The following is a 26,388-nucleotide window of genomic DNA, read 5'->3' on the forward strand; positions in this document are numbered from 1 at the left end:
CCGGAAGTGCCGCTGAGTAAACGGCGGGGGCGTGTCTCCAGGCAGCTAGGCGTGCAGTTACCCAGAAACGCGGGAAGTCGAGCCCTGGCGCGGTTACAGACGGGAACCCTGTTGTTCTGTCCTTTTCCCGAGGGACCCGCGAGCCTCTCTGAGGGCCCTGAAGGTGAATCCGACTGGGTGTCCGGCGCGACGCCATGGAAGTGGTGGAGGCCGCTGCCGCTCAGTTGGAAACTCTGAAATTTAATGGCACCAGTTTGGGAGATAGCCAGGGTCAGGCGGTGCTGTCTCCGAGCTGTGTACCTGTACCAGACCCTCGGCCGCCACCACAGTCGGGTGAGCGGTCCCCGGACACCGGGCAGGCCGCGGAGGCTCAGCCTGCAGAGGAACAGCCGCCTGAACTCGCGCCGCAATCAAGGCCAGAACCTCCACAGGGAGGGAACTGCGTCACCGGCTCGGGCTCCGCAGAGCAGGCGCCGACCCCAGACTCTCTAGAGACCTCGGACTCGGATTCAGACTCGGACAGGTCAGGTGCCTAGGGGTTCCAGATCTCCGGAGGGTGGGGGGAGGCGCGAGGCCAGGGACTGAGAGGGTTCTCGCGTGGGCCCGGGAGGGAGGGAGGAGAGGTAGCTAAGCTTACTGAGCACGTGTTGACAAGTAGCTCGGACCGCCCATTCCTCTCTCTTCTGCAAATCGCGTGGTGAATCCGAGATTAATAATCATATCCTTCTTTCTTAAATGTGGTAGTCTGAAGGGTCCTATGTATAGATCTTTAAAAAAAAATTTGAGGATGATGGATTCGATAACCAGTTTGGCGTGTGTCCCTTTACGTTTATGATTTTGAGTTTTGACGGATCTTCAAACAAACAAACAAACAAACAGGCTTAGAGTGTGGTTTTTTTTGTTTTTTTTGAGCCAGATGAGTTAAGGAAGGACCAGTTACAGGATTTCAGACATTTCCCGTTTGGCTCCTGACAGTTTTGTTAATTCGTAGAATTCTTGCAGGGAGCACGTGTTCGTGACATTAGGGAAACGTTGTTATTTAGCATTATTATATGATCTGGATAGATTTTATAAACAGGTTTTTTTTTTTTTTATAAATATGACACATGTGGTGAGAGAGGACTTAAGGTTGTAGGATGTTACTAAACCACACTGAACGTTATCTACACGTATTTGAGTGTCATGTGGGATACTGAATAGGTGAATAAAATAGAGAGAGGGACCAAAACTAAAACTAAACACATCAATACATAAATTAGAGGTGGTGAGAATTACAGTGAAGGGACAAGTGAGACATTGAGAAAGTAATAGGAGAGGCCAACCCTGTAGGACCCTGTAGCCATGTTAAAGTTTTCATTCAAAGTGTTAGAGAAGCTTTTGAATTTTAAGCAGAGAAATGGCATTCTCAGGTGTATATTCTAATAAGTTTTGCTCTGTAGAGAAGGAATTGAACTGGATTCAAGAGCGAAAGAAGAGGGGTGCCTGGGTGGCTCAATCGGTTAAGTCTCCCACTCTTGGTTTCAGCTCAGGTCTTCATCTCAGGGTTTGTGGGTTCAAGCCCCACATCGGGTTATGTGCTGATAGTTTGGAGCCTGCTTGGGATTCTCTCTCTCTGCCCTTCCTGCACTCGCTGTCTTGCTTTCTCTCTCTCAAAAAAAGAGTGAGAGCAGAGAAGCAAGAGTGGAACAGGGGTTGGTGTGGAAGTAGTTGGAAAGATGTTGCATGAGTTCATGATGACCATTGTTGTCTGGGTTAAATATTTTGAAGTTGCCCTAATAGATGGGGCAGTGAGCTAGACAAAGAGACATTGGTGGTGCTGTTTAGTGAAGTGGGGAGTAACCTATCTGGGATGGGGGCTGGAGACAAATAAGAGTGTTTAATTTGAACAGTTAATTTGAGATTTCTTTGACAGCTAATTGTAGATGTCAGGGAAGCATGGGATAATAAGTTTAGAGTTCAGAGGACAATTCTTGACTAGAGATGTAAAGTTGAACATCAGATTACAAATAGGATTTAGTTTAACTTTTTATTACAGACATTTCAAATTTGTTGAAAGTAGAGAGTAATGTAATGAATGCCCATGTACTCGTCACCACACTTAAACAGTTTCCATTATTTTGCTAATCTTGTTTTATCTTTTTTTTTAACCTGAGAGTTTTAAAGGAAATCTAAAACAGCATGTCACCTTACCTACATGTTCTTTACATTTCTGACTGATAAAGTACTTGTTAAGCAACCACCATGTCATTATCAAATGTAGTAAAATTAACCCTAATTCCTTAATACCACCTAATAGCCAGTCTGTATTCATATTTTGCTAGTTGTCTTTTAATAGTTGGTTTGTTTGAATTAGAATTCAAACAAGATTCTCAAACAGTGCATTTGGATGTTGTGTCTGTTTAGTCTCTTTTAAGTGAACGACATTTTTTATTTAATGTTTATTTTTGAGAGAGAGAGAGAGAGAGAGAGGGAGAACAAGTGGGGGAGGGGCAGAGAGAGACGGAGACAGAATCTGAAGCAGGCTCCAGGCTCTGAGTTTTAGCACAGAGCCCAACGCGGGGCTTGAACTCACTGGGATCATGACCTGAGCTGAAGTTGGACGCTTTACTGACTGAGCCACCCAGGTGCCCCAAGTGAAGGTCATATGTAAAGCCGTGAAGACAGAAGAAGCCACACGAGGGTGGAATACCCCCTTAACATAGTGGATGCCAAAATATGGAAGTTTTTTGAGGAAGCCAGTGGGAACCATGTCAAATGTTGCTGAGAAGTTAATTAAGATGACAGAAACATGTCCACTGGACTTCACAACATGGGGAATGTTGGTGATCTTGTCAAGGAGTGGTGGTGATGGAAGCCATTTTTGGGTAAAGACTGAATAGGAAGTAAAGGAGCAGAGACAGCATGTGTTAACAACAACCGTGTCAAGAAACTTTAAGGGGAGAAATGAGGCCATAGCTGGAGGAATTCAACAGAGGTAGTGTAGAGTTTTGATATGCTGATGGGAATGATCAGGGATAGAGGGGAAGATTCCTGATAATAGTAATAGTGGGAAGGAGTTCACTGGTAACAGAAGGAAAGACCATACTTGCCAGAACTAATGTCTTAATTTCAAGCACTTAATAGTCCATTGTTTTTCAATGAATTATGGAATAGTATGGACTGGCTGTAGTAGGCAGTTTGAAAAAAAAAAAACGCTGTGCTAGACAAAGAAAGAAATAAGTGTACCTTTGGTGGGTAGGGGGTGGCTTCAGAGGAGGTAATATTTGAGTTGAGCCTATAAAGAAGAATGGAATTTTTCTGCCCTGGGGACATTCCAGTCAAATAGCACAAATAATGGCATGAGGTGTGAAAATAAGGGAATTTGGGAAGTTTTATATGCTTCTGTGCTAGAGAAGTGGCAGGAGATGGGATTGTAAAGGTTATCAGGAACCTGATTGCAGAGGGCTCTGAAATACACTAGGAGCATGGCCTGTGTCTTGCACCCAGCGTAGATTTATGGAGAAAGTTTTAAAGGTTTTCTCTGTTTAGTGTTTTCTTAATAAAGAAATGGAAAGAATGGTACAAACACACAGCTGTCATCTTGATTTAATACTTATTAACATTTCAGAAGTTAGTTTCAGAGCCATTTTATTTTTTTTAATCTTTATTTATTTTGAGAGAGAGAGAGAGGAGGAGAGAATCCCAAGCAGGCTCTGCACTGTCAGGGCAGAGCCTAACACAGGGCTCCATTTCACCAACCATGAGATCACGACCTGAGCCGAAATCAAGAGATGCTTAACCGACTGAGTCACTCAGGTGCCCCATTAATGAGCCATTTTAAAGTCATTTATAGGTATTATGACACTTTCTCCCTGAATGTTTCAGCATGCATTCTCTAAGGGGACATTTTCTTACATAATCACAATTACCACACATAACAAAATTAATAATTCCCTAAGATCTGATGTCCAATCATGGATTTTTTATTTTTTAATTTTTTTATTTTAAGCAAGTGTGAACTAATTAGGAGGGAAGGTCATGAAAGGGTGAAGGTTAACAGCAGTAGAAGGAAGGGTTGACTGTAGTGGAAAGAGACTACTAGTGTTAACGCCAGTTATACAGTTATTACAGAAAGATAGGTGAGAAATGAGGACCTCCCCCAAATATGGTCATAGTGACAGTGGAAATGGGAGTGAGAAGTGGAGTAGGAGTGAAGTTTGCCATCTGAAGATAGTATTTTATCACTGTGAGATTGCATTAGCTCAAAATGATTCCAACTTTTCTACCTATAGTGAGTGGATTGAAGACTAAGCAATGAAATAAAATAGTAGCTCAAGGAGAGAAGCGGGTTTAGTAGGGAGAATTTTTTTTTTTTTAAACTTGTTGCTAGTATGAGGTAAGTGTAGGTTATTCATACAGAAGTGGCCAGTGTACAGCCAGAGATAAGGGGTGGAGCCTAGAATTTTCAGTATCAAAGCCGATGATTTAGGAGTTAATCTATACAGGAGTGATGATTGAAATCATTGGAATGGATGAGGTTATCCATGGGAAGAGGACAAAGAAGAAGAAATGAGGATGGACTTAAAAACATAAAATGTGCTGAGGGACATAATCAGCAAACAATTTAAACTAAGAGGGTTACTGGTAATTGCTGTGGAAATCAAGGGCTAAGGGAGTTTTTAGAGAGTAGAGTGGTCAGCATGATTGGTAATTTTCAGGAGTTTCCCAAGTTGCATGAAACTGAACATTTTATTGGCAATTAAGTGATCTTCTGGTCATTGAGTAGTAAGAAAGGTCTCTTGTTCAGAGATTTCTTTTGTGAGTGATTTGTCAGATGCATAATTACATTAAGACAAATGTATGATGTGTGAGACTATTTTAATAAAAAGGTTTTGGGTTATAGCAGAGGTTTTGCAAATGTTACCAGTGGATTAAAGTCTACTTTCCAAAAATCATAGTCAATTTCGAGATGCTAGCTTTTGAATTATATCAGCAACAGTAAATACATAGTAAAGTAGATATTTCCTAGTTGAACACTTGTAATTTGTACTGTTTTACTACTGCTTTACTAAGTTTTCAACTTTTTCTCCCCTACAGTGACACAGATTCAGATAGTTCAAGCTCCTCCTCGTCCTCATCATCTTCCTCATCATCGTCCTCTCGTCTGTCACTTCCTCCACTGCTGTCAGATGGAGAAGATGATTTACAAGTTGAGAAGGAAAATAAGAATTTCCCTCTTAAAACAAAAGATGAGTTACTCCTTAACGTAAGTACTTCTGTTTGTTCTTAAACTTAATTTGCATGTTATAAAAGATGTTACGGTACTAATTCTGGTCTCATTTGGCCTGTATCTGCCTCCATAAATTTGAAGACTTCTCAGCCTGTTATTGGGCAGACTTTTGCTATGCCTTGTTTTTTGTTTTGTTTTTGTTTTTTTTTTTAACATAAAAGCAAGGATTGATCTGGTTGCTAAGGTTTCTAAGGTTGCTTCTAACTCTAAAGTTTGAAAATTGTTCATGCTGGGCATCAACTTTAGTTTGCTACTTTTTTTTAAATTTTCTTAGAAAAGATTTCATATGTGGATTTACAACCTTGGTGATATGTGTGTGTGTGTTTGTGTGTGTGTGTGTTTGTCCACATGTCAGAAAATTTTGTCCGATAGTAATTGAAATCTTTTTTTTTTTTTTTAAAGTTTATTTATTTATTCCGAGAGAGAGAGTGAGGGGTGAGGCAGAGAGAGGGAGACGGAAAATCCCAGGCAACCTCTGCAATGTCAACTTTAAGCTAGCCGGATGTGGGGTTCAAACTCATGAACCATGCGATCATGACTTGATCTTCAGCCTGAGCTGAAGTCAGGCATTTAACCGACTGAGCCACCCAGGTGCCCCATAATTGAAATCTTTTTATTAATTTATTTATTTTTAAATATTTACTTTTGAGAGAGCAAGAGTGTGCATGCCCAAGTGAGCAAACACAGGCAGAGAGAGCAGGAGAGAGAGAATCCCAGACAGGCTCCACACTCAGTGCAGAGCCCAATGTGGGGCTCATTCTCACAAACCATGAGATCATAACCTGAGTTGAAATCAAGAGTTGGACACTTAACTGACTGAGCCACCAAGGCACCCTTGAAATCTTTTTAATTGATTGCATTTAGAGGAGTAGAAAGTGAAATTAGATGGGTAGAGTTTCTTAGGACCCCTATTTACTTGAGGTTTGGGAACATTTTATTGTTGCAGATGGAGAAAACTTGTTCATTACAGGATGGTATTTATTGGCACCTGATAGGTTTGGTTTGTAAAGTAGTCTCGTGTGGTTATTTCCTCTTAAACTGTAAACCGTTCCCAGAAGGATGGTGATAGTTTGGTTGAAACGTCATGATCCAATAGAAATATCTCCTCAGAATTTCAGAATATAGGCTATATTGCCCCATGTTTATTCTCTCTGTACCCGTATGTACTTTACTTATTGCTAATGTTTTTTAAAAATTTAATGATCACTGGGGCGCCTGGGTGGCGCAGTCGGTTGGGCGTCCGACTTCAGCCAGGTCACGATCTCGCGGTCCGTGAGTTCGAGCCCCGCGTCGGGCTCTGGGCTGATGGCTCGGAGCCTGGAGCCTGTTTCTGATTCTGTGTCTCCCTCTCTCTCTGCGCCTCCCCCGTTCATGCTCTGTCTCTCTCTGTCCCCAAAAAATAAATAAACGTTAAAAAAAAAAAAATTAAAAAAAAAAAAAAATTTAATGATCACTAATTACAGTTATTATGTAATACTTAAATCAATGAAACATTTTAGTGCAAGGTTTGAAAGCATTTAATTTTTTAATTTTTAATTTTGAAAATATTTTAAAAGCCTGGAGGTAATTGGGCACCTTTTTATGACCTACCAATATTATTTCTTTTTCTCTACTTGTAGTGAGAAATATCCTATCTTATGCTTTATGTATTGAAAACCGCTTGGATTTTTATGCAGCTTCATCAAACTACAGACATTGATATCCCTTCCTGGCCTTTTTATGCACAGGCTCTCCCAATTTATGACTATTTTCTGAAAATATTGGGAGACTTCTTTGGTCTTTCTCTTGTATTTTGGTCACCTTTCTAAGTTTTCTCAGATCAACAAATAAAGGACTGCAGTACTCCTGTATATATATCATTTAAACATTTTTTTGGGGGGCACCTGGGTGGCTCAGTCGGTTAAGCGGCCGACTTCGGCTCAGGTCATGATCTCACGGTCTGTGAGTTCGAGCCCCGCGTCGGGCTCTGTGCTGACCGCTCAGAGCCTGGAGCCTGTTTCAGATTCTGTGTCTCCCTCTCTCTCTGCCCCTCCTGTGTTCATGCTCTGTCTCTCTCTCTGTCTCAAAAATAAATGTGTTAAAAAAAAAAAACAAACATTTTTTTTTTAATTTACTCATTTTTGAGAGACAGAGGCATAACATGAGTGGGGGAGGGGCAGGCTCACCCTGAAGCAGGCTCCAGGCTCTGAGCTGTCAGCACAGAGCCCAATGTGGGACTCAAACTCACAGACTGCAAGATCATGACCTGAGCTGAAGTTGGACACTTGACCAACTGAGCCACCCAGGTGCCCCTGTATATCATTTTTTAAATTTATCTTACTATACCTGGAATTCTACGTTGTGAATCTCTTGAAATTTAATGCAAAATTTTAGCCTATATGTTTAAGTATTTTTCTTGGTATATTGTGCTCATATTTTCATCAGAAAACCAAAAGGATCCATGTTTACACAGAGGTCAGGAACTACCTTCTGGAAGGCTGAGTTCATATCTCATCTTTGTAGCTTCCATAGTATCAGGTAGGGTGCTTGATAGATAATGAGTTGTCAGTCAAGAGTAATATATGATTGTAGAACGAGTAAAGGAACTGGCATTTTACATTCATTCATTCTTAAACTATTCTAGCACACCTGTCATATACTAAGTGCTATAAACAAAACCCTCCAGTTTCTGCTCTCATAGTGCTTGGTGGAGAGAGACAGACAGTAAATAAAGCAGAGACAAATATAATTTTGGAAGTGCTATTGAATTGTGAAAGTATGTTTGGTTAGTATCAGAAAATTACAGGTTTGCTGGGAAGGTATGTTAGCTTTTGAAACTTGAACAGTGGACCAGTCTGTTCCCTTTTGTGCCAGTTCTGAGGGATCTTTGGGAAGGATGTAAGAAGCAATTATAGTCTTTACTTTTCAACTTTGGATTCTTGAGTAGCTTTTCACTTTATTTTATATTTACATGATTAGGAAGTCAATTTATTGGAAATTCCTAATCCTTTAGACTACTGCTACTAGAGTTGAGTAGAGGAACGAGTTCCTTGGTCTGCCATAAATCTTTGACTTAGGGCTGTGAAAGAGTATATATTAGGACTCCTTCAGGACTTCAGCTCTCAAGTTCAAGGGAGAAGAATGACTTGGCCCTGATGAGCAAGGATGGTATGGTTACACATACTGCGTATCTTTAGGACTCTGCCTTTTTCTCTGTTGATCAGTAGGTTTTTCTCCATAGACCTGGCAGTTTGGCCATTGATATTCCTATATGCGAGTCTTGTGAAGAACTTAATACTGGTTTACCTGGGGCCTGGTACACAGCCCTGAACACATCATTGAGGCTAGTAGAATGTGTCTTCGGATTGCTTGAGCATTAGTCACAGTCACTCCTGTTTATGTGGGAAAGTATGTAGGAGAGTAAGTGCTTTAGAGAAAGTACATGGGCATGTGTGAAGGTGGGAGCATGTACGAGCCAGTTTACAGAAAGGGAGTGAATGTGTGTGTATTTTGAGGAGGGTGAGGGTTGTGTGGTTAACACCAAGCCATGCAAACCACAAGGAATGGGTTCTCTGTCATAGGAAAGGGAGGCTTCTATCCATTTCGGAAAAGGATGCTATTTAGTCAGTAATAACAGTTACCGTATTAGAGAATAAAAGGGAAATACTTGGAAGAGGTTATCACACATGACTTATGTTGGACTCTTGTGGTTGTGAGTAGCAGAGGCTCTCCAATTACAAGATGTATTGTAAACTTACTTGGGGAGGAAAGCCATTGGGAACTAGGCAGCTATTGAGGATGGTCATGCTGTTTCTTTTATAGGCCTCTTGGATATTCTCCTAGTTCTCTGAGTGTCATTTTATTCTTTCTTTACTTACTGACTTCTTCTGTTTACCTGTAGATTCATCTTTTTAATTCTAGCTCCCACATAGATTGTGACCCTGGCTCTTTATCTAGTATCTTCTGTCATCTTGCCCTTGACAAACCAGACAGTTAGTGCTATATTTCTTTGCTGACTTTGGGACAGTCCTATTATTTAGCTTATTAGATTTGTTTTTGTGTGTGTGTGATTTTGTTTAAGTAAAAACAAAATAAGTAAAAATAAGTAAGTTTATTTATTTTTTTTTTTGAAAATGACAGTCTGCTTTTCTGGGAACTATCCCCTCTTGACAGCTAGCTCTAGCCAGTATCAAATGTACCATCTTTTTCAGATCATACTGATATATCCTTTTAGCAGGGATTGTGCATAGACCTGTTTCATCTATGTAGTCTATTTAATTTAATTTCATAATGAAATGCTGAAGAAAATTAATGAGACCTACTATTCATGTTGTCTTTGCTAAAAGGTACACATAAGTTAAAATCGACCAAGCAGTTCTATCCATTAGAGAGTTTCTGCTGGATGTTAGAGATCTCTAGAACATAGACATGCCCAATTTATCCCAGTTTTCCCCGTCTTACCTCTTTATAACATGTCTCATATTCTAGGCTGTTTCTACTGCCATTGCATGCTGAGCATCATTTTTACCTTCAGTTAGTCTGTCAGGCAGGAATGTTGCCTCCCTGGATCTAGCTTTTTAAATCTTTTCTATTGTTGGAAAGTTAGGTCCTGGTGATCTAACTACTATTGCAGGTCTTTAATTGTAAGTATATGGGAGATAGTGAAGTAACCTCAAGATTGTTCTTTTAGAATTAACCTTAGAGTGTTGCAGTAATCCCTTTGGATGACAAGATATGGTTATAACTTGATTTAAAAAAAGGAGGGGTGAAGAGAAGAGGAAAAAAAGAGGGAATGGTTAGCCATACCATAGAGGCATTGAAAAGGAGGGTAATCTTAGATGGCTCTATTTATAATGTCACAATTATGTAATATATGCTGTTAAGTTTAGCCAAGTGGAATTATTCTTTTATCATATACTCCTCTTTAATGCTGAGAAGGTGTATATTTAACCTCTACAGTAAATGTAAAGCAGCGTAGATATTACAGCTTTGAAACTACATTAGATCACATTGAGTTTATTCAGTGTTTCAGTGAATTGGAAAATTAGGTCCTTTTTGAAAAACTTTCTCAGCAGTTTATGCCCTGAACTGTTTATTCAAATAAATCAGATGTAATTAAAAATTTAGAGTTGTAAAAACGTTTAAGGGATTGTGACATTTCAAAATCTTAATCAGAAATTAATTTTATACATTAATGCCTATTATTTTCTCTTCTGAAAACCTGAAGGGTAATTTTACTTAACATTCAAAAGTTATGGTTACAGTGCTTATGGGGATAAAAAATAGATAATGCTGTAGCAGGCATAATAGTATGTATTTATACACATAATATAACATGACCAAGAAAAAACTTTAATGCTTTAGGCAATCTTTGGTACCTTCATAATTTAGAGACTGCCTATGTTATATTGTAAAACAAATGCATTTTGTGGTTAGGTTGAGTACACTATATTTTCTTTCTGATTTTGGCAGTGCAGATGCATATCCTAAAACATCCTAACATAAGGGTATGGAGACTATCTGGACCACCTCAAGTGGTCAGAAGTTACTTACAGCCGATTATTTCATGCCTGTTGATCTCCCACCATCTATGAAACTGTATTGCACCTTGGTCTTCACTTAAAAATCATAGACAGAATATGTTGTTTTCGAGGCCTACCTTGCTTTATAAGTTTTGCCTTAAATGAAGGCTTCTTTCAACTTTAGCTTTTTATGACTCTAGGTACATTTGAAATTACTGCATTCATTGTATCATAGAATACTGATGACACTTCTAACATTCTTTTTGGAATGTTTGATATTTAAGAAATGGCTTATGTACTTAAGAGGAGATATTTTTAAATTAATATGTGGTACTCTTTAAAAATAGTGCTCATGGGGCGCCTGGGTGGCGCAGTCGGTTAAGCGTCCGACTTCAGCCAGGTCACGATCTCGCGGTCCGTGAGTTCGAGCCCCGCGTCGGGCTCTGGGCTGATGGCTCAGAGCCTGGAGCCTGTTTCCCATTCTGTGTCTCCCTCTCTCTCTGCCCCTCCCCCGTTCATGCTCTGTCTCTCTCTGTCCCAAAAAAATAAATAAACGTTAAAAAAAAAAAAAATAAAAAAATAAAAATAGTGCTCAGATTTTTTTTAAAAATTAAAATTTCATGCTTCGTTATACAAAATTATTTTAGTAAAGCTTATAGCAAGTAGAAATGATCCCTTAAACTTCAAATAAATAGTGTTTTATCCATTAGAGTAACCATATATGTTCTGTGAATATACCATATGGTTATTATTACACAGAAACATTCCATTTGTTACATTCTCCAATTCCTCAGTAGATTTTAATAAGTAAGTTCTGATTGCTTTAGAGGATAAAGACAAATGTCTGTTAAAGGGGAATCTAGTTAGAGAGTGACACCAGAAAGTTAATGATTGGATGCCTGATGAATGCTACTAGCCTTAAAAAGCTGTGGGATTTTCTGTAAGAGCAGATAACTTGCACTGCAGGGGTCAAGGAAGTCATCCTGACTTGATCTTAAATTACAAGGTAAGATAGGTATGGAAAGGTGACAGGTGAAGAGAATATGAACTTTCCCACTGAATAGATCCAGGGTGTTGCTTGGCAGTTGTATTCCCAGTGTTGGTTACTAGTAGGGGCTCAGAGAGTGTTTCTTCATTCATTCATTCATTCATCATCCATACAGCTAATGTCGTCAGTTCTAAAATGGGCACTTTTTCATTTGTTAACATTTTAAAATTTGGGACTAATAATTGATGACATTTAAAAATTTTTTGGACAGTGCTTTATCTTTGTGATATATAAAGTCAGTGTCTTATTTGATGAAATACGGACTCCTCAGTTAACAAAAGAATGCTTAGAGTTATATTTATTGCTAAAGATTTTTTCGTATTGAGATCTTACTTTAATGTTTATGTGAGTGAACTTTTGGAGATACTAGGAACTTTGTTTCTGACAGTAATTTTAGAGAAAAACAGGATAAGAACATTGTATTTATTTAAAAAGAAAAATATAAAGACACTGCAAAGAAGTGTTGACTCATTTTTTAGGTGAAAATATTTAATGGGCTAGTCTCAATCTTAAATTTAGTGTCATATACAATAGAGTAATTCATGATGGCAATTAATGTGTACTGGTGAGAGATAGCTAAAGAAAAAGCTGAGTCCCATGGAACATTGTAAAAGTACTTTTTGTAAAGTTGATGAATTAGACTACTACTAAATGTTATATGTGGTCATAGTTACCACACAGTGTACAGACCTAATCCATTCTTTTTTCCAATATGTTTTACCAGCTATAGGGAAAAAAAAATTCCATTCATGGCTCTCAGTACTCCAGGGATTGGATCCTACTTTCCAACCATATCTGAAAAGTGAAGGCTCACCTAATAGCATCAGGTAATTGGCTGCCACATGCATGTCCTGTATTCTTGAGTAATCTGAGGAAAGTGGCCAGATAATTTTATTCCACTTTCCTCACTTTTAAAAATTCTCCCCAGTCTGCACCAGAAAGGATTAGTTGCCATTTGGAATGTTTGATTCCTTTTCTATTACCCTCTGCTGCCCTTTTTGTAGATTTGTGAATGAAAATCCAAATCAGGGTTCTTTAGATAATTTTGCCTCAGAAAATCATAAATTACTGATCTCTCTCTCTTTTTTTTTCTTTTACTAATTTTTTTTCTTGCCCCATAAGTCTTAAATAGAGAATTCAAGATCATTGTAATGCACAATGTCATCTTCTCAGAGGGCCATATTTGACCCATTAGCTCCTTCCAATTTTGCGATGAAGTCTTTGACACCCATTTTTTGACTAGTGTATCTACAGTTTAATAGGATGGATTTTTAATGTTCTATGGTACTCATTTGAATATTGTGCCTAATTGAACAACCTTGTAGGCCATACAGATGTTCAAGAATCAGAATATAATAAGCTTGTAACACGAACAATAATTGCTCTTTCACGGATATTTCAGAAGTGTAGTTAGGGCCATGCATTTCTTTAATGCTGTGGTTATGGGTATCTATTATCCAGAATTACAGTAATTGTGTTTGAGGCTGGTATATAATTTCTGTCTTACTGTGCTGTCTTTTTGATTACATGCAGTTAAACATTTTTTAAATTGCATTATTAGCCATTTGTGTGAAATATTCAGAACTTTTGCTCACTTTTCTCACTATTTAGAATAAGAAAACCAGGACGCCTGGGTGGCTCAGTTGATTAAGAGTTTGGCTCTTGATTTTGGCTCAGGTCATGATCTCACAGTTCATGAATTTGAGCCACCATGTCAAGCTCCATACTGACAGCGTGGAGCCTGCCTTAGGGTTCTCTCTTTCTCTCTCTCTATCTCGCAAATAAATAAATACAATAAATAAAACTGAAAAAAAAAATCATCTTTAGAATAGGAAAACTGGTTCCCAGAAAGTGATTTGCCTGAGGGTAGTATTTAAGTAGGGGGAAGCAGATTCAGAACTAGTAACAGATGTGATTCCAGTCTGCTGTATTTTTAGTGTTTGTGTAGAAATACATGTGTAGCAATATTAGAATTTGATCATTTGAACTTTGGTTATTTGGTTTCTGAATAATGTAGCATATTTTGTCTTGGTGATAGATGATTGTATCATAATGTAATAAGCTTTCTTAAATTGTATTTGCTTGGACCATCATATTGTCTTTTAATAAAGACTTTGACTTGGGGGGCGCCTGGGTGGCGCAGTCGGTTAAGCGGCCGACTTCAGCCAGGTCACGATCTCGCGGTCCGTGAGTTCGAGCCCCGTGTCGGGCTCTGGGCTGATGGCTCAGAGCCTGGAGCCTGTTTCTGATTCTGTGTCTCCCTCTCTCTCTGCCCCTCCCCCGTTCATGCTCTGTCTCTCTCTGTCCCCAAAAAATAAATAAACGTTAAAAAAAAAATTTAAAAAAAAAAAAAAAAGACTTTGACTTGGAACTGTAGATTGTGTAGGAAATAAGTGATTGAATTTCTTAGTATGTTGAATTCCCGTCGTTCATTTGCCAATGCTGGTATGTGACTAGGGATTTTTATTTCCATGTGGCCTTTTCTTCTGCTGATGATGTGAATGAAGTATTTTTCTTCCTTTTCTTGCCTATTCTTTGTTATTACAAATACAGGTTTTGAATAAGTATGTCCAGAACTATTTTTACGCTACTTTGATTTTGAGTCAGTAAACATAACACTCACTGTATTTAAACAGTAGGATAGATATTTATCTCTGGTTGCAGATACTGTACATCCAAGGCAGGTTTTAGTTTCTTTTTAATTTTGGGAAGTAAAAGTCATAAAAATAGAGATTGATCACAAATCTTCATTTCCCAGGTAGAGTATTCAGATTATCATTAAGGCTTAATAGTAATATGGTGTATGCTGTTGTAATGTGGCCTTAAAATTATATCTGTATTGATGGCCGAAAACAGATGGGTACTATTATTACCTGGGTGTATGTTTTGTAGTGGAGGGCTTTTTGGATGTCTGAGAACATAAAGCAGTGCTATTCAGTAGACCTGTCTGCAATGGTGGAAATGTTCTATATCTGTGCTGTGTTAATACTGTAGCTGTTGAGCATTTGAAATGTGGCTAGTCCAACTAAAGACTGCATTTTAAATTTTATCCAGTTTTAGTTAAATTTAAATAGCCAAATGTAGTTAGTGTCTGGTGTTGTATAAGCAGAATAAAAGAAGCCTTTTTACCTACTTATCCATCTTTCCATGAGGGGTGTAGGTTAATCCAGGCTCATACTTTAATCTTCCTTACCTGCAGTATATAGCCTTTTTGTCTTTTATTTTCAGTACACTTGATTTTTGCTTATGTGATGGAGAAGGTCTTTCTAGCTCAGATTTCCCTCATCACCTCTACCTTCAGCTTTTTAGTTTATCAGTATGACTTTTACTTTTAATTCTTTATATCCTATGTGTACTGTCAAGAGCAGTAGTGTCCTTCAGTATGTGTTCTGGCTATTTTTCCCCCCTTATTGGAGTATGTCTGTGTTTTTCCTCTTTTTTTGTGACAAATGTATCCTTTCCCCACTCATGGAAAACAAAATGATTGATTTTTATTTCTTTAAAGGAGATTATGTGACTGAGCAGATTTATTTGTTACCTTACCAGGAACAGCTGCCGAACAGCGACTGTGTTATCGGGCAGCCAGGTGTTAATCTAATAATTGTAATGATGTTTGCTGCTGCAAACCTGAGGTATCTATGCATCAGTCCTGGGCAACGAAGCTCCCTTAGAAGCCTGTGTTTCTTACTTTCATTCCTTGAGGATTCTCTTTTGATTCCTGGGAATTACATTTTCATTATTTGATTTTGCCGATTGAAAAAGACTGTGACCTCTTCTGAGAGTTTTGTTTAACTTAGACTGATGAGGTAAGTCATTTCATTTAAGAAATATGTAGTAAGCACCTACTATGTGCTAGCCACTGTTCGGGGTGCCACAGCAATCAGCAAGGCTGACCAAGTCCTGCTTGTTGTTGTATTTATTGCCTAGTTAAGGGAGTGGACTTCAAGCAAGTAATAAACACATGGGATGTTAGACAGTAAAGTGTTTTACAAAAAAGAAAATTAGCAGGGTGATTTAATAAAGAGTAACTAGGCTTGGTGTGGTGGTACTTCAGATTTCATAGTTAGGGAAGAGAAAGTAAATTTGACATCCAGACATCAAGACAAGATCTCCTACTGTCCAGTCTGACATAGCAATCCAAGGAACTTTCCTCTTGAAACTTCTGAAGTTCTGTCTCTTTGAACCTGACAAAAATCTTTATGGAAAGCATATGTGTTTAAAAAGGACAAATATAATATCTCTTCTTCTCTGATCCAGTCCCCAAGATGTTGTCATGTTCAAAGCAAATATACTGCTTTACTTCACTGGACTTTCAAAGGTAAACGCCCAAACATATAAAGCTTTTAATCTGGAATTGTACTAGGCTGATTTCACTTATTTCTTATAAATTTTATGCACAATATTTAGTTTGTTATATACTTCTTGTGTTCTGCAGAGTATTTGTGAGAGATTTCATATATCACTTAAATACGTCTTTTACTATTAAAAGGCAATTTAGGGGCGCCTGGGTGGCACAGTTGGTTAAGCATCCGACTTCAGCCAGGTCACGATCTCGCGGTCCGTGAGTTCGAGCCCCGCGTCGGGCTCTGGGCTGATGGCTCAGAGCCTGGAGCCTGTTTCCGATTCTGTGTCTCCCTCTCTCTCTGCCCCTCGCCCGTTCATGCTCTGTCTCTCTCTGTCCCAAAAATAAATAAACATTGGAAAAAAAAAAATTTTAAAAGGCAATTTAATGCCTTCATTGACCTTTTTTAGGAATGCTTAGAAAACATTCCTATGTTACAAGATACTGGGATAACTGAACTAGAACTAGAGGTATGGTGGTGATCACAGATAACAGTATTTCTGGGTTTTTTTTCCCTGAGTTTGGTTCTGTATGGGACTAGAGATCCTCCTCATTTGTAGGCAGTTTTGTCCTGTTAATACATAGCTTGGAAACAGGATAACAGGAATTAAGGAAGCCTCTCAGACTCTGCTTTTGACCACAGTTGTGAGTTCCTGCCCCACTACAAATATTCTGGCTTTGTATATCTTCCCCTGTCATCCTCATTGCTAGATGTGTCTCATAAACATCCTTAGAGAACATCAGGATTTCATCAGATGTTGAAGCTGACCTGCTGAACTTATAGTAAATTATGTTATAATGATCTCAAATGATGATGAAAAGGCATTAAAGTTCAACAGTCTGATCTAAAAAAAAAAAAAAAAAAAATCCACACACAAATAGAAACACAAATAGGAATAGATGGTCACTTTCTTAACCTTTTTAAAAAGAAATTTCAGTCAAGACACATCATTATGCTTAACATTAAAACATTCCTAATAAAAACTCATTCATCATGCCCTCTATCATTACAGTTGCTTGACACTTGATATTCTGGAAATAGCAACCAATGTTATTTGAAAAGTTAAAAACATGATGTAATGATGTTGAAAAGGAGAGGGATTTAATATGGTAATATAGTGAATACACAAGAAAGTGATTGGACATAAATTTCAGCATGATGCTTTTTTGTGTTCAAATAATACCCTATAAAGATACATTTATAATAGCAAAGATACTAAATAACTAGGAATTTATAATATCAAATAAGGTAGAAGATCGCTTTAAATAAACCTAAGGACTATTTATGACTTAAAAAGACAACTCTAAACGTGATTTTAATCACTACTAACAAGACTCATATATGACAAAATGGTTTTAAAGTTTGTGTAGTGAAATAAACCTGAGAATAGTTGGGAAAATTTCCCAGGGGAAAAATATGGATGAAGTGAATAGAAGAACTTGCCTTATTCCCAAATATTAAAACATGTAACGAAAGGCACAGTTGTTAAAATAGTTTAGGACTGACACTGAAATAAATCAGTGGAACTGAGTGGAGATTTCAGTAAAAAACCCAAATATATAAGTACATTTAGTACATGTTAAAATTTATTCTTCAGATCAGTAGAGGAAAGGATGGATTGTTCTATAACACATGGGAATAATTGGCCAGTAATATGGATAAAGATAAAGCCAATCTTTGCTTTGCTTTTATACAGAAGTAAAATTATAAATGGACCAAATTGAAATATTAAAAATGAGATTAGAAGCAATGAAAATATCAGTGAATTTAAAAAGCGATTTTGGTATAGGGAAGGTCTTTCTTTTTGTGACACAAGTGTCAAAAGCCAAAGAAAGAAAAGCTTGATATATTTAACTATATAAAAATTAAAATGCTGAAGTTCGTTAAGCAACTTAAATGCATTCTGGGAGGTAAGGAAGTGGATATTTTCTTCATATTTGATAAAGGGCAAATGTTCTTTAATACAAAGTTCTTATAAATTTATAAAAAGATAAATTTTAAAGAAAAATGTATAAGATATACAAACAATTCATAAACAGAGAGCCAGGAAACACGTAAAGATGCATAGTCTTCCTGATTAATGAAGAAATTCAAATTAAAGCAAGATGTATTTTATATTGTAGACCTCTCAGACTGGCCAAGGTTTCAGGGTTGCTTCTCAGTGATTACAAGAATCTGGAAAAATCTCTCATCATTTGTGGAATTGTTAATTGATGAACCTTTTTGCCCCCCCCCCCCCCCCCCCCCCCCGAGACAGAAACATAGTGCAAATGGGGGGAGGGGCAGAGAGACAGGGAGACACAGAAACAGAATCTGAAGCAGGCTCCAGGCTCTGAGCTCTCAGCCCAGAGCTGGACCCCATTGCAGGGCTCGAACCCACGAACTGTGAGATCATGACTTGAGCCAAAGTTGGATGCTTAACTGACTGAGCCACCCAGCTGCTTCTGACAAAACCTTTTTGGAAAGAAATTTAACAGTATCAGTAAAAAATGAAAAGTGATTATACCTTTGGATCTAGCAGTTCTACTTACAGGAATTTATAACAGGAGTTATGCAAAGATATATGTGAAAGTTCATTGTATCATTAGGTATGATAAAAATTAAAAAGTGGCAAATATATCAGGTGACTGGTATTAAATTATAGTCCATCTATACAGTGATATACTGTAAGAATGTTTAAAAAATTAGGTGTTTGTTTTGTTGTAGAAAGATGTACAAAATGATAGGTAAAAAGGATAGCTTGCATAATTGGATATTTTAAGTAAAATATTTTAAAGTTAGAAATGTAGAGTTTATATCTGCATAGTAAGTGTATTTAAAAGACTGTTAACAGCCATCTTTGGAGAGGAATTGGGAGGTTGAAGGTAATAAGGTTGGGGAATTTTTGCTTTTTGCTTTGAATCCTTCTGTACTGTTTTTTTCCTTTTTTTTTTAAAAAGGGAACATATATTTTATATTTTAAAGTTAAAGGAAATCAAAACAGTATCAGAATATAGATCGATACCAAAATATAATGACTGTATATTGCATAGATTTTTATTCCTCTTCATAGAAAATGAAAAACAAGGAGCTTTTCATTTTGTGGCCAAATAGCATTTATTTATTTGAGAATAACATTGATTTTTGTGTCCTAAGTGTTAATGGCATGTGGTCTACCTCAGTTCAGAAGTTTTCCCAAAAGCTCTAACAGCGCTTTCTCTTTTGGAGACTTCTTATTCTTTGTTCTGCCTCCATGATCCTGAGTTTATTTAAGCAGTGGGCTTTATCACAATCCAAAAGTGATGAAAATTTTTGTATTAGATTTAACTATAGTTTGGTTAGTCAGTGGGGCAGATTTCAGATTTCATCACTATACTTCTGTATTAGTGTGGTGCCTGGGTGACCTAGTCAGTTAAGTGTCTGACTCTTGATTTTGGCTCAGGTCATGATCTCACAGTTTGTGAGTTCGAGCCCTGTGTTGGGCTCTGCACTGACAACGTGGAGCCTGCTTGGGATTCTCTCTCCTTCTTTCTGCCCCCCCCCCTCAAAATAAGTAAGTGAACTTAAAAAAAATAAATTTACACTTTTGCATTAGAAAATGCCATTTGCTATTTTTAAGAGGTGCCACTCCTAGAAGCAGAAATCAGTGTGATTTGTCCTCTTAAATATCAGTAAAGCCTTCTTGTCTGCAGTCTCCCAGTGTTACAATTCTCCATTCTTGTATTTAACTGGGTGTGGGATTTCTTTACCTAAGAACTTCTTAAACAGGTCTGTTCCTTGTCACGTGTTCTGTATCATTTCTACCAACTGTACTCCCTTCTCTATTCTAATGTACACATGGACCACTTTCAAACCATGGTCTTGACAAGAAAAGACTTTCCATGTTTAATATGCAAAAATGAACAGTGACTGTCATCTCCCTAAAAGAACTCAGAAAAATTCTAACATAAGACAGTCATTTCCTCTACCACCATCTAGACTAACCTTGCAGAGATTAAGTCTTAAGCATTGAGTTGGTTGAGACTTTTAGTGTGGTTTTTCGTAAGTAATTCTTGATCAGAAAATAGAAGCAAGTTATACACTTCAACTCTGGTTATATGATTTGTTAAAAACCTTGTTTGATCCCTGAAGAGGAAAATGCTTACCCAAGATACATTCATCTGCAGTGTACTGTATTGTTTAGGTTTTCCCATCTTTTCTGACATTTCTTCAGAAGTTATCTTTTTCCTCCCAGACTAACTCCTGATATGCCATCCATAGGATCTTTACACTTTCAAGCCTTCTTAAGGAAAAAACTTCCTTGTAAAAGTTAATTATGATCTTTTGGAAAAGGTCAAAAATAGAAAGCTCTGTTTATTTACTTTAAAACCTAAGGTCAGTTTTATTCTTAAATTTCTCTTCAACTTCATCTCTACTTCAACGTCTAGTTTCTATAGCAATTGAGATAGGGTCAAAAAAGAGGAATTGTAAAGAAATTTAGTTTTCAACATAAAGAAAGAAGATTCCAGGAACACAGTCACCGCTTTTGCAGGTTGGAGCCTACATTCTGTATCCTAGAAATTCTGTATTTTTTCCTGAAGAGGCCAGACGTTTACTCTCTTTCACAAAGCCCCAGAAAAGATTGCTGCTTGTCTTCAACTGCTTAGTCCCAATCAAATTGATTAACCAAATTAAGATGGCTAAGAGAGAGAACACTTCTGTTGCAGAAGTCGTAGTGACCAATAGAATGATTTTTCTGGGACTCACTGTGTGAATTGTCTATTTTTTAAATCATGCATTCCTTAACAGTGATAGCTTTTTTTTTTTTTTCTTTTCTTTGTCTCATTCAAGTGTGATTGGTGGGAAAATCTAGGTACTTTTGTCTGTGTTCTTTGTCTAGCTGGATTAAGCTATAGATGTTACTGTATTACTCATGTGGGGAGATATTGGAGGTGGGAGAAATACTGCCAGACACTAACAAGGATAACATCACAGTGATGTTTTGAGTGCCTAACGTTACATCGTCAGACATGTTTATAAAACTTTAAATAGAAATGATGTCCCATTTTTTTTTTAAGTTGGTGAAGCTGGAGGAAGATCAGTGCTTTTTTATATTATAGGAACTACCTTCTGTTGAAGAACTCACTATTATCCTGCCTGAAGATATTGAATTAAAGCCTCTTGGGATGGTTTCAAGTATTATTGAGCAATTAGGTATGTAAATGATTTTATTAATCAAATTTTTTGTATCCAGGTATGTGTTCATCAAAGAATTTATGTCTAGTGAATTTTCTGTGAAATATGTAATAATACTTCATTTTATAGTCACTAAGTTTGAATAGATAAATTCAGTTTTTACTTGTATAGGTTACTAATAAATACATTGTCTTTTTAAAAATTTAAAGTCTACTTTTACTGACATTTCTCCAGAATTTGATTTGGTATCTTTGTTTTTTACTACTATTAAATTACTACAAATTTAGTAACTTTACACAACACAAATTTATTATTCTACAGTTCTCTAGGCCAGAAGTTTGATATGTGCCTCACTCTGCTAAAATTAAAGGATTCGTCAAGCCTGAGTTTCTGTCAGGGCTCTAGGGAGGATCCATTTTCTTGTCTTTTTTAGCTTCTAGAGGCTGCCTGCATTCTTTGGCCCATGGCACCCTTCATCTTCAAAGGCAATAATATGCCTTATCTGTGACCCTTCTCCCTTCATCATATCTCCCCTGACTACAGCCTTAGAAGATTATCTGCTTTTAGGGACTCCTTAGGTTGGGCCTACACATATAATCCAGGATAATCTCCCCATCTCAAGGCTCTTAACCTTAATCACATCTGCGATTTTCTTTTTTTTTTAATGTAAACATATTTACAGGTTCAGGGATTAGGATGTAGGTATCTTTTGGGTGGGGAGTGAACATTTTTCTGCCTACTGCCTTTGATTTTTATTTTAGAAACATGTAAATTAGCTCTGTGATTTAATGGCATGAAATTTAAAGCTGTTGGTTAAGAGAACTATATATTACAGATTTCTTTTAGCTCTAGGATGTGAGGTAGGAACATGAAAGGCCTTGAAGTTAATGTAGCTACCATTAAGTCTTATAGTAAGATACACCTGAAAATAGAACTCAGAGTTGACAAAGTCAAAGATACTTAAAATGGGTGGAAGACCTAGATTGTCCACCAGCCTCCTTAGTTTACAGGACTTAAGGGACACAGGAAAACCCAATTTACTTGCCCTTATGATCAGTTGTATAATGAGTCAGTGATAGAAATTGAACTTTTGACCTTTTTCTAACAGTGTCCACACCAATATTTTTAAAACTTCATACATTTATAATTTTGTACTTTTACAATTTATTAATCAAAATTTTGATTAAAGTGAAACATCCTTTTTATAAAAATCATGATTATTAAAACTATTTATTTACCTGATTCTAAAATCCTTACATTTACTGGTTTTTGAGTTATCCTTTGGCATTTAAGAATGTACATAAATAAGTCAAATGAATAATTATTTGCTTACATGGTATGAGTTGAGCATCTATTAGGCTTGATGTTTATAGAAAAAATTTAGGTCATAATGTTTATCAAGAAAAAATGTGAACTATTTGATAAGCACAGAATAATGCTCTTTACAGATACTGTTTTGACTAGCACGCCCTAATAGACTAACAAAATTCTCAAGCTGCCAGGGAAAAAAGATTGTATCAAAATTATCACATACTCCTCTCTTTTGAGAGCCTAAAATATCTAACATTATTTGGACCAGATTACAAAAGAGAAAATGAAGTATTAGTACATTAAGCAAAAAATAACATGAGTTCAAATGAGAACCCAAAGAGAAAAGAGAGGATTTGGCTTTGTACTCTGCAGTTCTTCTACAAGTTATGCTGGTTTGTTCCTCTCTCTCTCTCTGTTTTAATTTGGAAAATACAGGAGGCTAATTAGATATTATTCACCTTGGTAGAAGTAGAGAGATGTCATAAAATTAAGGATCTTGTGCTAGTACCTATTTGACTGTTGAAAGCCTTTGAAAATCTTTATCAGTGTATGGTATAAACTTTAAGTTGATTTGTACCCAACGACCTGCAACTGCCACCTAGAATCATAATAAAAAAAGAATAGTTCTGTAGGCTGTGGAAACAGGGTCAGTAGTTGTGATGTTGCAGGAAGATTTTAGATTCTGGTGATAACTTGGTCTGGAATTAGCCAGATTATGATTATAAGATATTAACATTATGATAATGTTAATCTCTTGAGTTCTGTTTTCTCATCCTTTTATGAAATGAAGGTATTAGATTAGGTGATCTTTTATTTTCATGTAATTTGATTCTTGGGAAGGGGATTAGGGAAGAGAGATGATTGAAAATGAATTCTCTTAGTGCTCACTATCATTATCAATCCTTACTCATCATCTTTATTCCAGAAACAGATCTAACTCAAAAAATGTTGATCTATATATAATCTGTGACTTATACGTATGTTCAGAACTTAGAAGCAGTAACTGATGGGGACGCCTGGGTAGCTCAGTTGGTTAGGTGTCCCTAACTACTGCTCAGCTCATGATCTCACAGTCCGTGGGTTCAGGCCCTGCATGGGCTCTGTCCTGACAGCTCAGAGCCTGGAGCCTGCTTCGGATACTGTGTCTCCCCCACTCTCTCTGCCCCTCCCCTGCTCATGCTCTCTCTCTCTCTCTCTCTCTCTCTCTCTCTCTCTCTCTCTCAAAATAATAAATAAACATTAAAAAATATTTTTTTTTTTTTTTTATTTTTTTAAATTTTTTTTTTTTTTTTTTTTTTTAACGTTTATTTATTTTTTTGGGACAGAGAGAGACAGAGCATGAACGGGGGAGGGGCAGAGAGAGAGGGAGACACAGAATCGGAAACAGGCTCCAGGCTCTGAGCCATCAGCCCAGAGCCCGACGCGGGGCTCGAACTCACGGACCGCGAGATCGTGACCTGGCTGAAGTCGGGCGCTTAACCGACTGCGCCACCCAGGCGCCCCTAAAAAATATTTTTAAAAGAGGTAGTAACTGATACAATTGAAGTTTTTGAAGTGAATTTTAATAATCAATTACTATATTTCGTTTCTCAAGTAGACGTGACATCTGTAATGTGGCAAAGTATTCTTGCTTGTTACTCTAATTTTCTAAGAGCCTACTGCTTGTTTTTTCTCTTTGCTATGTATGGTAGACTGGTTGTTTAACATTTGTGTCATATACAGGAATTGATTATGATAGACTCGTGGGTTAATGCTATTGCTTTTTGAGAAAGAGAGTGATAAAAATTGCTGTTGAGTCCTATCATTCTTCATCTGTTCTGAGGAAGATGCTTTTATGAAGTCTTTAGCGTTTTCATAAAACAGTAAGTATTCAGTTCTTTGTAGAAAAGAATTTCTACAATGAGAAAGAAGACTGATTTTTCCTAAAATAAGAGTTTTGTGAGTAAATGCGATTATACTTTTTTGGATAAAAGTTGCTTGAGAAAATGTACATGACTTAAATTTATTGACTTTTTAATGGGCAATACAACTTTTCTGTGAGATTTTATACTTTAGGTTTTTTTTTTTTTTTAGAATTGTAGCTTTTTGGGTTTTTTTTTTTTTTGGTGTGTGTTTGTTTTAAGTTTATTTATTTTGAGAGAGAGAGAGCATGCACGTGTGTGAGTGGAAGAGGGGCAGAGAGAGAGAGAGGTAGAGAGAATCTCAAGCAGGTTCCCTGCTGACTCAGGGCTTAATCTCATGACCACAATGTTACAACCTGAGCCAATAGATAGCAAGAGTTGAATGCTTAATGGACTGAGCCACCCAGGTGCCCCACACAGGTACCCTAGAACTGTAGCTTTCTGTATTAAATACAAATATGTAGACTCTATTTCCCTGTATCACTTGATAATAAATAGCTTGTTGATGTAAGAGGAATAGTTACCAGATACATTATCTCATCTTAAATTTCATTTTAAATTATGTTGGAATTAAAGGCTAAATAAAATTATTACTTAAATTTTACATTATTGTCTAATTAAATCTTGAAATAATCTGCTCTGTTTCATTTTTCAGTAATAATTGAATCCATGACTAACCTACCTCCGGTTAATGAAGAGACTGTAATTTTTAAAAGTGATCGACAAGCAGCAGGAAAGGTTTGTTAAAAAAAAAAAAAAAATCAGATCTTGAAAATTATGCTGTTTCTTTGTTGATTGTTTTTTCTGACTTTCCCTATCTGTCCTAAAAAGAAAGAATTTATTAATTTTAGTAGGTGAGCAATCTAGAGCTCTGAAGTTTTAGTTTTTTCTTGATTTTCGTCAGTGCTTCTTATCTGTTGATATATTGGTTTAATACTGCTTATCACTCTTTGCTGCTTGCATCATTAAATATAAAATACATTTTTTTCCTGTTTGTCAGGTACTTTGTGAGGCAGTGGTTCTACATATTGAATATCTCCAAGTACTCAAAGTTGAGTGCAGGAAACTTTCTACAGTGTAGTAGTTAACCTTTTTTTGGTTTGTGAGTCCCTTTGAGTGGTGGCTCTCAAAACTTTAGACTTTGGTTTCCTTTGGTGGAATCTGAGGATGGAAAAAAGAAAAAGTAGAAAAAGATTTCAGCAATAGCTGTAAAGTGTCACTGTAAGCACATTCTGGGAAATTATGAGTATGTGTACTTTAGTACTTAACATAAAGTTGAGTCCCTTGTAACATCCTTCGAATGGAACAACTCTGCATGTCCATCTTTAATATGGAAGACTTCACATGTTAACCAAGTCTGTGCAATTTTGAGCAGTCAGCAAAGGATGTAAAGTCAAGAATGTAAATACCAACCAAGTGTTCCTTTTTCGGCTGTAGGGGTAGCTTTATTCACCTCAGCATTTCTGCACCATACAGAGTACAGTTCTTTGTGTATTGTGTTGAAGACAGATAAGAAGTAGCTTTTTGGGGTTTAGTTTTCCCCAGGTAGCCAACAGTCGGCTTCTTTTTTTGTTCTAGGACAATTAATTTATATCTAATCAGAAAAAAAGCATATCTTTTTAATTATATTATTGGATCATTCATGTAATTTTCCCTTTTTTCTGCCATTTCCCTACTATCCCATTCTAACACAAGTTGGAAAGAGCTCAGGTTTTTATCAGGATCCTACCACCTTATACTACCTACTTATATTTATATTTAATGCAAGTATATTTAAGTTTATAATATATAAAATCATATATATATATCTATATATTAGGTTGACAGGCTAATTTACCAAAGAGAAATGAGTGACTTAGGA

General features: G+C 37.0%; 1 protein-coding gene and 2 long non-coding RNA genes across 3 annotated transcripts in view; all 3 read left to right on the forward strand.

Annotated features, from left to right (window-relative positions):
* The first annotated feature begins 18 nt into the window (after nucleotides 1-18).
* The window catches only part of NAF1 (nuclear assembly factor 1 ribonucleoprotein), a 44,099-nt gene continuing 17,729 nt past the window's right edge, over nucleotides 19-26,388 (forward strand). The window contains exons 1-4 of the mRNA XM_025922033.2: nucleotides 19-523; nucleotides 5,077-5,245; nucleotides 21,240-21,333; nucleotides 25,183-25,265. Of these exons, the coding sequence (XP_025777818.1) occupies nucleotides 195-523; nucleotides 5,077-5,245; nucleotides 21,240-21,333; nucleotides 25,183-25,265 (675 nt within the window). The 5' untranslated portion in view covers nucleotides 19-194. The remainder of the gene's footprint in view (nucleotides 524-5,076; nucleotides 5,246-21,239; nucleotides 21,334-25,182; nucleotides 25,266-26,388) is intronic.
* Nucleotides 14,175-21,188, forward strand: LOC147581675 (uncharacterized). Its single transcript, XR_015250147.1, has 3 exons — nucleotides 14,175-14,763; nucleotides 14,813-15,624; nucleotides 19,583-21,188. It is a non-coding gene; the product is annotated as an uncharacterized LOC147581675 (long non-coding RNA).
* On the forward strand, nucleotides 15,632-19,091 carry LOC147581676 (uncharacterized). Its single transcript, XR_015250146.1, has 2 exons — nucleotides 15,632-16,307; nucleotides 16,540-19,091. It is a non-coding gene; the product is annotated as an uncharacterized LOC147581676 (long non-coding RNA).

The sequence above is a fragment of the Puma concolor genome, chromosome B1, assembly GCF_028749965.1.
Source record: "Puma concolor isolate L17-30 chromosome B1, mPumCon1.1.hap2, whole genome shotgun sequence".
Classification (NCBI taxonomy): domain Eukaryota; kingdom Metazoa; phylum Chordata; class Mammalia; order Carnivora; family Felidae; genus Puma; species Puma concolor.